The following is an 11,338-nucleotide window of genomic DNA, read 5'->3' as shown; positions in this document are numbered from 1 at the left end:
TCCTGCTGGCAACCCCAACCAAGTCTGAGCTGCGATGTCAGGTGCGACAATGCAGACTTTGTCTTGATCTGTAGTGTTGGTGTCTGGTGGTGAAATATCCTGCAGCATCATGTGACAACATGAAATTCAAACGACGTGTGCTTCCCCGCCTCTGCTTTTTAATTGAGTTTGGATTCCAAGCTGTGGCAGAGTGACCTTAACATGAAATTCAAGTGTGCTGTTTGGGCTACTTTTCTTCTTTAGGTTGAAGGTTTCCGGGAGGAGCAATTTATTGAGCTATTCCATTTAAATGGAAAATCCACTAGCATAACCAAGGACAATGCTTGATAGCTTTGCATTTACATTTCATTTGTCTTATGTAGTAGAATAGATGGTCTTGTGTGTGTGTGTATATCTGTACCTCTGTGTCTGTTTATGTACACATGTATGTATACATGGTTTTCGTAACTGGTTTGCGTTCAGAGATACACCTTCTCTTCTGTAACTTTTTGGGGTTTGTTATTTTGTTTTTAGGGTCTCAATTTCAGTGGAGCAGATCTTTCACGTCTAGATCTTCGATACATAAACTTCAAGATGGCTAACCTAAGCCGTTGCAACCTAGCACATGCCAACCTGTGCTGTGCAAATCTTGAAAGAGCTGACCTCTCTGGATCAGTGCTTGATGTAAGAATTGTTGTGTCTTGGAATGCCTGGGCTATCCTTCAGTTATTTTAAGGGAAGAGGAATTGGAACAAGCAGATAAGTGTAAATCATGTAGTTCTTCAATATTTTCTGCAATTGTTCTAGTTAGATCACTTCAGAAGCTTTTTGAAGCTATCATAAGTAAAGAAAAGGAAAAAAGGGCAGTTGGTGAGAATTATCTGCCTTCCTGATGATAGAGAAGTAATAGTATAGCAAGTTCTTAGACCTTCCTCACAGTAACAAGGCTGTTGTGCTTTAATAGGATTCACTTCCGAAACAGAAATTGAAACTATACTCTGATCATTTTTGGTATTGTTCATCTTCGCACTTTTATGAATCTCAGTGACGTGTCTGTCTCTATCAGTGTGCAAACCTCCAGGGGGTGAAGATGCTGTGTTCCAACGCAGAAGGAGCATCTCTAAAAGGGTGCAATTTTGAAGATCCATCAGGCCTCAAAGCTAATTTGGAAGGTAAGAAGTTTTTGCCTGTTAAGTACTCTGTGGAAACTGAACCATGTGCTTGTGAATCTCTATGGCAGGTGAAAGGTTTGTAGCTGTGGTTTGTACAATCCCTGTTTTCATGAGAAGAGGCCACAAATACTGGACTGTGTGACCATATAACCATTACATTCCAAGTTCTACCTTGACCTCTGTCCAATTTACACCGCTCTGAGAATGCATCATTCTGGAGCTACTGCGTTTCTGAGTGTTCTTCCTCATAAAACTACTCTTTGTGTGCTTTAGGTGCTAACCTGAAAGGTGTTGACATGGAAGGCAGCCAAATGACAGGAATTAATCTAAGAGTGGCAACACTGAAAAATGCAAAACTAAAAAACTGTAACCTTAGAGGAGCCACTTTGGCAGGAACTGATTTGGAGGTGAGTTATTAATTTTATATACTAACTAGCCAACTGATAAAATTTTGGGGATTGCTGGCTTCTGTCCGAGTTCTCCAGCTTCAAACTGGACAGAGTGAATTAGTCTCTTTTCAGTTTTAGTGAGCTATGTACGGATGATCTAAGGAAGCACAATTCATTCTGTCCTCAGTTTGGAAGGGGGAGTCTAAAGTCTTGGATTTGCCAGCACGTCAAAGCCACAGGAATGGCTTGTATCATCTCAAAAGTGATGCATGGAAATACTCTCCTAGTGCAAGATCATGCCATCACTGAAAAGAAATGCTGCAGTTGCCTGGGTTTGTGGGGTGGGTTTGTTGTTCTTGATCCTGGGACATCATTTGTAGAGTAATGATGGAATCTCACCTGACTGGTGGCACGTGGTACACTGCTGTCTCTATGAGTTAGACAGACTAGCTCATTTTGCCAGCTGTGTATGTGGCTGCTCTTCCTCAAGCACTAGAGAAGTATTCAGAGTAACGTCTGGTGAGATAGCAAGAGGTGGCTTCTTTCTAGTTCTGTTCAGCAAGCATTAGTAACTCCTGGAAGATAATTTGATATAAAGAGTGTAAGTCTAATAACTTAAAAATAAATTCAGCTGTTACTGTGAAAAGGAACTACTCTCTTACAAGAAGTAACTAAAACTAGAGTGACAGACTATAAGTTTACTTATGGAAATACATGTGGATTCTGTAGAAATGTAGTTAAGGTAAAGTTTTGAACCAAGTTCTGGGTATATTAAATTAACATTTATTTTTCTTTTACCCTTCAGAATTGTGATCTGTCAGGTTGTGATCTACAAGAAGCTAATTTGAGGGGATCTAACGTAAAAGGAGCTATCTTTGAAGAGATGCTGACACCTTTGCACATGTCTCAGAGCGTCAGATAGGGAAGAGAACATGCTGAAGAGGAAGGAATCAAAACATTTATTGTGACTTTCTTCACCTCCTCCCCTTATTAAGTTAGAAGTAATGGTTATTAGAAAACTTCTATTTGCAGTAGTGCCTACGTAAACTCCTCTTTGATCACTTTTGGGGGAGGGAGCTTTTGTTTAAGAGGTAGAAACAGTGTCTGTTTCTACCTCTGTGAACAGAGTGAGGAAGTGGGCTGGTTCTAGAACCAGAGTGTGTGGCCGGTTTTGGGGGGAGCATTAAATAGGTTCATTGTTTAGCATTGCCTCACTTTGGAATGCATTTTAATTTATAAAGCACAATATATGCAATTCTATTTATTAAATCTGTAGCTGCAATATGAATAGAAAATGCTCTTCATGTATAGTAGCAACAAAGTTCAGGTTTACAGTTAGACTAGTGTATTTACAGTTAGTTTCTTCATTCATGCACCAGTGTATGAAATGACAGATGTGGGTTTAGATGATGTCCACAGGAACTCTTCTGGGGTGAAAACAGTAGTTAACTGTCATCATCGGTAATATATTGCCTCGTAGTAGTTCAAAGGCAGGTATAGAACAGCTTTATCATCTTCTAAAATGTGCAGTGGAAGCTGCTTCCACTGAAGGGATCTGCCTACACAGCAGATTCAGTCATAACTAAAACACCCCTGTTCAGAAATTGGATGGCTTATTTAATGCTTTCCAAATTAGTGTGAAATCGCACTATCAATCACAGCTGGTAAAAAAACTCTCTTGCTTTCAAATGTCCTAACCACTCCAAACCTGGAGTACCTGTAGATTTTTCATTCTTTGCAGGGAGTTAAATGTACATAGCAAAATACAGTATGGTCACCAGAGTAGAGATAAGCAGTGGGGCCACAGCACATTCTCTGTCCTCCTGTCATTACTCCAGTGTATGAACATGTGGCACCTGTTTCCCCTCAGTGTGCTATGCAACTCTTGTACACCGAATCCTTGAAAGCATGGGCGTAACCCTTTTCCCAGCCAGATCTTAGTATTCCACTTTGGGCCTGCTTAAAGTGGCTGTAAAAGCATCTTGCACAGGGCAAAGTCCCCTCTCCACAGCTGCTTTACCTGTGAGCAAATAGGGAACTCTGTGACTTCTGCAGTGCAGAAAGCCTCGCAGCATCTCTTCAAGTGGTGGTGCGCTTCATTTATTAAGCCGTCTCCACTGTAGTGGCAATCTAGTTCTCATCTAACAAAACATTTATTTTACACACAATCAAAAAGTAGTACATGAAGAAACTATACCAAAAAAAAGGTATCAAGAACTCTTTACCTCAGATGCTTACTTAAAATACCCCAAAGTTAAAACTAACCTTGAATCTAAGGGAACAGAGCTACTACTGGAAGTTGAGAACCAATGTCTCCTAAAACTTACAGAATGTGACACTGTTAGCAGTGGTTTGAGTTCCACAGTTCCTTCAGTGGGTTGCCTTTTACTTGCAGTGCAGATCTCCAATCCTCTGAACAGAAGTCTTGTCTCAGTATTTGTTCAGAAAATGCTGCTTTGCCATCAATCTAGAAAGATTAGTTCAGGACCAGTATATGATTTGTCGGGGGGGCGGAATTGCAGGATTCTCCCTTATTTTCAAGTTGGGTTGACTCAGGCATGTGACATGAACTTCCAGGACTCAAAATCCCACAACCAGGTGGTTCAGAATTGGGATTTTATTTCCTTCAGATTTCCAGGGCTCTTGATCAGGCTTTAGGACAACCTATCCTTGGTGAAATACACCTATAGATTCAAGGGAAATATTTCAGTGTGATTTTTTGAGTCCTTTCTCCCACCTCATCGCTTTCACCAAGAGTGATGTGTATGTTGCAGTAGAAGAAGATTCCTAGGGCTAGAGAAATAAATGAATTATTTTTCTTTATCATATTTTGTAGCTGGCAGAAGTAAAATATTGTATGGAAAAAATCTATTTTCATAATCACTGTGTATAAAATATATTTGAACTTTCACTGAAGCACTATGTTTTGAACAATTACAGCATGTGGCATCATTCGTTCACAGATGAATTTAAGGTACCTCTTTTGCTATGACAGAGCTGTATGAATAGCCCAAAGTGGCCTATTTGGAAATTGCAGGTTCTAGCCTAATTTAAATTGCATTAATAAAAGCGTGAAATATAGGAGTGTCTTGGTTTTCTTAATTTAAAAAACAAATCTCAATCTTATCTGACTTCTATGGGAAGGACAGCAAGTTAGAAGAGAACACAACTTTTAACTTTCACAGCTGCTTGTATACAAGCTTAAAAATCTTGTAGCTAAAGTTGGTTTTGCCCTTCCTGAGGCCTTGACTGTCACCTTAGCCAGGATTTGAAATAACCAGTGCTTTCTCAAATGGACTACTTAGTGTAAACTAGGAGTTACCCACGCTTGAGTACGTATTTGTCCTGGTTTATGAAAAGACTGAGTTTTAGAAGTCTCTACTTGTGCGCAGACAATGTGCACTATGACAGAAAGCAAAAGAATTTTTGCAAAAGTATTAGAGCTTACCTGCTAGAGAAACGAGTGTACCTTGTGGGGATTGCTGCAATGTTTCTCATACATTGAGTTTGAGAACCTTCATGGGGGTTTTTTTGACTTGTCATTCATCTGCAACACTTTCCAGCTTTTCGTTGGCTCCACCATTCATATGTGCTTAACAAAACTGTTGGAGTCAGAAGTCTTTGACCACAATTTACATAGGTATGTGCACTATTTAAAACACTCTTTCCCCATTAGAGATAATCATCACAAGCAGCTAAACTTCCTTAATAAGGAAGTGCTAAAGCAGGGAAAAAAAACTGTCCTTGACCTTGGTCTATAAAGTGCTCATGATTTCACTCTAATAAACTCTGGCACAGCAGTGATAATACAAATACAGCACATCTGTATAAGTGCTGTAGAGCACCTTGAGAACAAAACGCAACAATCTAGTTCCTTCTTCAGTTTCCCACCTCCAGTACACAGCTTTGGGTTAGGAATGCTGTCTAAAAAAGCTAAGAGACTCGGTAGGTTAGGATATCCTTTTCCACCACTTCTGATAAAAGAGAAGTCTTGATTCTTGGAATGGGAATCCGCAAACCCAGGTTTTCCTGACAAGTCCTAACCCTCCATGTAGGTACTTAACAGCATCAGCAGGCATTAAGATCTCTGTCCGCAAAACAGAAAAACTAGTGCACCTGAAGGTCTGGGAGCTTGTCTGAAAAGTCTACATCAACCATATTCCAGTGTCTGAAAACTAAAGAGAGGCCACGTGATAAAAACCCAGCTTCACGCTTTGATTTTTTCAAGAGCACTTGCCTGACCAGCCCAGACTGAAACGCTCCCAGACCTGGCATCAGGCTTCCATTCAGACTCTGCCTCTGCCAAAATCAGAGTAGATGGTTGGTTTCTGTTACACAGGCCCCTAAAAGTACTTGTGGGTGGACAAAAACAGCTGTAAACTTTTTTTTAACCTCCCAACTCCTTTACGTAACTTATGGCTGTAGCCTAGCGTTTAAGAGATGACATGGAACAGCTCACTAACCGACGCAGTTACGTGCCCTTTCTGACGTGCTTTGGGAGGTCAGCTTCGTAGCTGTAACAGAAACCTGTGGAGAAACAAGTTGTTGGAAGGTGTTAAGGGTAGGCTGTCATTAGAGCTAGCTTAAAATGGTGAGTTATTTAAAGGTGCAATTATTGGGCTAAGCAGGCCCCTTCTCTCTTTAAAAGTTATCCCTCAGGAGGAACAAAATCTTCTATTTATCTTTAAGTAACCTTAATTTTTGCTAGGCTCATCAGGGAAGGAAGCAGTCTTAAAACACTATTACAGGAAAATCTCACTCCTAAAGCGGTGTGCCTACGCTGAAGTAACATTTCTCCCACTGAAACAAACTATTTTCACAGCTTGATCAGTTTATCAGCTGAAGTTAAATGCTGGCTACTCTTGCCATGAGTAGGAGGAGCATCAGAGCAGGAAGAATTACTCTTTGCTCAAGTCACTAAATCCTCCTTAAATTATTTACTTATTAAACGACTTTTAGTTCCATTAATCTCAAAGAGGTCGTGGGAGCAGGAAGAGAGGATGTTTGAAGAACACTAAACATGATACATTCAATTGCACATAAAACCATACACTGCAAGTAGTCAAAATAGCTGCCAGGTGGATAAAAAAATAGTAGATTTCTGTAGTCAAAATTACTGGATTTAACTCCTGCATGCAAACAGCTATCAACTCCTTTAGAAAACTGCAGCGCATAAACTCTCAAGAATGAAGAACACGCATACATACACACACACATATATATATATAAAAATCCAAAATAATAGCAGTGTCTGGGAGTCCTATTCATGAGTCACTCCATCATGACAACAAAGCATGTTTACAATTTAATATACACGTCCATTTGATCAGTTTAATACTACTTTGCATTTTACAGAGCAAAGAATTATCAAGGCACTTTAATTTAAACATGAAGAAGGAGGACTTTGAAAGGAGCATGCCAAATGCTCTGTGTGCTTGTGCAATCATAGGCTCTTGTTCATGCACCAAAGGGCTGTTTTCTTCATGCCTGATACACAGAGATGGCGACTAAGCTGAGTTCCTCATCCATTTCAACTCCTGTACGCCCCATTCAATAAAGTCAAACTCACCCAGGAACTTCTACTTAAAAAAATTAGAAGTCACTGGAAGAAAAGATTGTGTATTTTCCACAGGGCAAGAGCCGTCGGCTAGGTTTGAACGTCAGATTTATAGCCTCTGAAAAAAAAGGCTGTTAACTTTTACGGCTCTTGGAGAAAACAGCTGAATTTAATAGCTACACCAGGGGTGTTCCAATTATGTGCTTTACTTCTGCTGCATTACAGCAATTTTAAGCACAAAATTGGAGCCTGTAAGATAGAATTAGATAAAATTACCTGCTGTGAAAGGTTTGGCGTTGGGGTGGTTGTATATAAAAAGCGAGATGACAAGCATACTTGCAGGACATGTTCAAAGGGAGAAGAGTTGGAGTTACTCTGCGACCTCTCTCAGCAAGCAGGTGATGTGCTTGAACATCATACCATGTTCCCTTTTTACTTATTCGGTGCTTACAGATGCTCGTATTAGAAGAGACTGCAAAGAGCACTTTTTAAGGAGCCAGGGACATTAGAACAGAAACCAGCTAAACTGAACACATCTGTCAAACATCAACAGGGACTTTCACAGAACCTTTGAGGTCTAGACATTCCTAAAACTCTGAAAGGGTGTTCAAAAATCCTAATTTAGATCTTCATCCAAATTTTTCAGATGTTAAATCTCTTTATAGTGGGCTAATCCACACTCTGAGAGGCTCAAAATCCAGCTGTGGCTCACACTTAGGCACAATGCCACTGGGGTGCGGAAGATCCAAACTGGAGATCCAGAAATGTAACATTTCGTAATTCTGTAAGATAAAAATGGAACTGTAATGTCATTATGATCAGAAAGATGCTTTGTTCTCTCACAGGATGGAGAAGTCCAAGAAGATCTTTGTCAGTGTCCTCCTGTCTGTCATGTCTGTGGAAATCTGCTTGGCTCAACACTGGTCTTATGGCCTGCAACCAGGAGGAAAAAGGAACGCCGAAAACCTGGTAGAATCATTTCAAGAGGTAGGTTCTAGACTGTAAAACCACCCTGTTTTTTAGCTAGGATCCCTTATCTGTAAGAGATGTGAGCAAAAAGGAGGTGACGTAGGCTTTACTGTGTATGTGTATCGCTGCCTCCTTACCCCAAGCATACTACATACGTGTATACACACACACTTTTTTTTTTTTAAGGTAGGAATTGGCAAGTAATTGGCATTAGGGTAAGATGACATCTGACAGCCTTGCGTAAAGTACAGTGTTATCTACTGCAGACAGAGCTTGGGCAGCCTGCTCCGAAGGAGAGGGGGAAGTTTGAGCTCCAGGTTAAACCCGATTTCCTCCTCTCCCTAAGTTTCAGGCAACACTCGGATGGGCTGTTTTATGACAGCGTTCAGCCACTTCACCGAGAATGCAGCAGCGGGCAGCTGTCGTGTCGTAACCAATTAGATGGTAAGCAATTAAATGACAAAGCAGATGTGGAAGGTTCTGTCCACCAGTGGTTTTCCCATGCTTTCTAATACTTCATGTGGTAGTCCCTCGTAACAGCACTTCTAGCCACCCACCTGAGTTTAAGTTTGCTGTAGCACAAGCACAGCACCTGGGAAAGAGGTGAATTCAAGTGGTGCAGTAGAATAGTTTCATCTTCATCTGTAACTAGGGTAGAGTTGCTTTAACAGAAAAATCTGCCTTTGCTGAAGGCCGTATCACTTCTTGATTCAGATTGCAAATGAAATGGAAAAATTAGGGGAAGTGCAGAAGACTGAATGCCCCGGCTCCTATCAGCATTCCCGGTTCAGTGACCTGAAGGAAGCCATGGTAAGTAACATGGGTTTTCTTTTATCACCATGCAAAAATTAGGGGACTGTTCCAGGCTGGGAAAGTACATGGAGGGAAGACAAAAAAAGGTACTGGAAGAGGAGGAAGAGGCATGTAAATTTAGTTCACACATGCCAATACCAGCTCTGCCCTTATTATCTGCATCACTCTCAAGTACCTCAGCATTACAGACCTAGGACAGGACTACATTACGTTTATGCTCTTGCTGTACCAATGTCATTACTCACTAAATTAAAAGCAAAACAAAGTCAAACACATTCTACCTTAATATAAATCTATGCAGCATTCACAGATGCTTAACTTCAAAGGCACATTTTGCCAGCTGAAGGATCAAGCCATATGGAAGCTGCTGCTCCCAAGGTCCCTAGACTGGGAAATGTATTTTCCATTAGATGCTGTAATGCAATGACAGCAGAGACTTCACATACAAACTAACTGCCATAGAAAGAATACTCCCAAGCAAAAATGTGCTCTTTAATTAATACAGCAACACCTTGATAAGGCCAGATGGTCGCCACTTTCTGGGAAGTGTCTCTGAGCTGTCCTAAAAGTTGAAACACTCAATCTGTACTTCATTTTTGAAGCCAAGACCAAAACTTTCAAGTATGCACTCTAGCCTTTCACTGAGGAACCTGGCCTCAATAAAGGCTCATAAACTCAGGAACGGTGATGCAGACAGGGCAGAGCCTGACTGCCTTTGGATTTCCATGCAGAAACTACCTAAAAAAAATTTTTAAGGTCATCTTTAATCCTATTTGTACTGAACATAAAATGGAATCTTTGTCCATGACTCTGGCTTCCAACAGCACTCCTTGCAGAATGAAAAGCCAGCAATAGTAACTTAGTAAGTTTAGACTGGTTTTTTTTTTTTACTGCAAGAGACTATGTTAGGCAGGAAAAGATATCAGAATAATTATCAGGATATTTGAAAGGAGTTCTTGGTAAGTCTTGCTCACCAAGGGAAACCTGGCCTTGCTTTGCAGAGCTGAAGGCACCCCGCCCCCCAATCGGATTTTTAGGTTCGCTCAGAAACTGCTACTAATCTTGCACATAAGTGTAAGAACATCTACGCCTCTACATCAAACAGTTAGTTTGCAGGTCTTATTCCTGTAGCATAGTCTGAACTATGTGGTCTTCTTATTTCTAGCTGCTTAATGACAACATTGAAAACAAATTAAAACTTTTTCCAGATGCAGCTTTTCCAATGTAACGCATTCCTGGAGCTGCTACAGGAATATTATGCAATGAAAGGGGAGGTGTCTGGGTGTCTGGAAATGGTCCACCCCATGGAAAAACTTTTCAAATTCTCTTCATCATTTCCCAGGGAAGCTAGCAGTGAGCACAAACAAAAATACACTTAGCTAAGACACATAGGGAAAAAAAAAATAACATATTCAGACAGCACATCTATCTAGAACACCTCAGGCTTTCAACTCCGACATAAGAGCATAAATAAATATTCAAGGAGGACACCAGATCCAGCAGGATGTGACACAGGAACGTGGTTTCCATTCAAACAGTACTAAGGTACACAGAGAATGGTAACGCGCAACCGTGCCGCTCCGTAATGACCCTGTAGTACTTTCAGTAGCACAGCTTTCTTGTCTCTGGTCCCTTGGCCAACTGCTTAAGCTCATAGAGACATTCTACGTACTGACGCTTTGTACAAGTTCGTGCTTCTTGTCCTAAACCGCTGTCACAGTGTAGCGTTCGACAGCTGTTGGGTTGCGCTCCAAGAACCGCTGCCATGGCTGGACCCACTAACAGCTGTGAAGTTGGTCATGCACTCTGGGATGAAAGGGGCCGTTACAAGTGTCACTTACATTGCGCTGTATGAACAGATCCATGGGCAGGTGGCAGAGAAATCGTGTCGGGTCAGATTTATGTCATTCTAATCCTCCTTCCAATGGAGACCACGATATGAATATTTTAGCATCTGACCAGGCTTTAGAATTCCATCATCGAAGTTATTTCTTCTCTTTAAAGAAGTGTATGATGTGTGTTTACAGGAAAGTCTGACCGGAGAAGCTAGACTGAAGAAGATTTAAACCCACAAAGCCATATGGAACAATGGACCCAGAAGAAGATTTCAAAGCTATGTTAAAACAAATTCCTCTTCAAATGGCTTTGCTTAGATTGCATTATGTGAATAAATACTCTGAAGTTGCATTTAAGTAGTAGAAGATAGCTGTTGTGTAGATCACTAGCTTACAGGTAAAAGAGAACACATTCCAGTCCAGCGGCGGGGACTCAGCAGCACAGGGTCTGCTTTGCGTCCTGCAATGCAAACTTGGGTGTGACAGCTTTTGTTTCACGTGTACAGACAATGCCTGGACAAAGGCACTGTCCGATCTCACTAGTCTCTGGATGAAACAGCAATACAGCTTTGTTAGAAATCAAGAATAAACTTACTGTTGGAACGCAGTTCTATTTGCACTTTA

General features: G+C 40.9%; 2 protein-coding genes across 2 annotated transcripts in view; both read left to right on the top strand.

The window, feature by feature from the left end:
- The window catches only part of KCTD9 (potassium channel tetramerization domain containing 9), a gene marked incomplete at its 5' end in the record, with an annotated part of 6,010 nt that extends 3,233 nt beyond the window's left edge, over positions 1-2,777 (top strand). Inside the window, 5 exons of the mRNA XM_010283192.1 lie at positions 1-41; positions 514-663; positions 1,046-1,151; positions 1,425-1,558; positions 2,346-2,777. The exon at positions 1-41 is cut by the window's left edge and continues 70 nt beyond it. Coding sequence (XP_010281494.1) covers positions 1-41; positions 514-663; positions 1,046-1,151; positions 1,425-1,558; positions 2,346-2,462 — 548 coding nt within the window. The remainder of the gene's footprint in view (positions 42-513; positions 664-1,045; positions 1,152-1,424; positions 1,559-2,345) is intronic.
- Positions 2,778-7,443: 4,666 nt separating this feature from the next.
- Positions 7,444-11,073, top strand: GNRH1 (gonadotropin-releasing hormone 1 (luteinizing-releasing hormone)). The gene is made up of 4 exons (XM_010283190.1): positions 7,444-7,495; positions 7,943-8,084; positions 8,781-8,876; positions 10,907-11,073. Exons 2-4 carry the CDS (start codon positions 7,944-7,946, stop codon positions 10,943-10,945), a joined length of 276 nt encoding a protein of 91 aa, XP_010281492.1. The 5' UTR covers positions 7,444-7,495; position 7,943; the 3' UTR covers positions 10,946-11,073.
- The last annotated feature ends 265 nt before the right edge of the window (positions 11,074-11,338 follow it).

This window comes from Phaethon lepturus, unplaced genomic scaffold (genome assembly GCF_000687285.1).
Source record: "Phaethon lepturus isolate BGI_N335 unplaced genomic scaffold, ASM68728v1 scaffold6193, whole genome shotgun sequence".
NCBI classification, from domain to species: Eukaryota; Metazoa; Chordata; class Aves; order Phaethontiformes; family Phaethontidae; genus Phaethon; species Phaethon lepturus.
The sequence above is the reverse complement of the archived record's forward strand: the minus strand, read 5'-3'. Positions and strand labels throughout refer to the sequence as shown.

Excerpts from the sequence above, each read along its gene's own strand:
- GNRH1 (XM_010283190.1), top strand. The coding sequence starts at position 7,944 with ATGGAGAAGTCCAAGAAGATCTTTGTCAGTGTCCTCCTGTCTGTCATG. Across the intron at positions 8,085-8,780 it reads TGGTAGAATCATTTCAAGAG|ATTGCAAATGAAATGGAAAA; the intron begins GTAGGTTCTAGA and ends TTCTTGATTCAG. Across the intron at positions 8,877-10,906 it reads GTGACCTGAAGGAAGCCATG|GAAAGTCTGACCGGAGAAGC; the intron begins GTAAGTAACATG and ends GTGTGTTTACAG.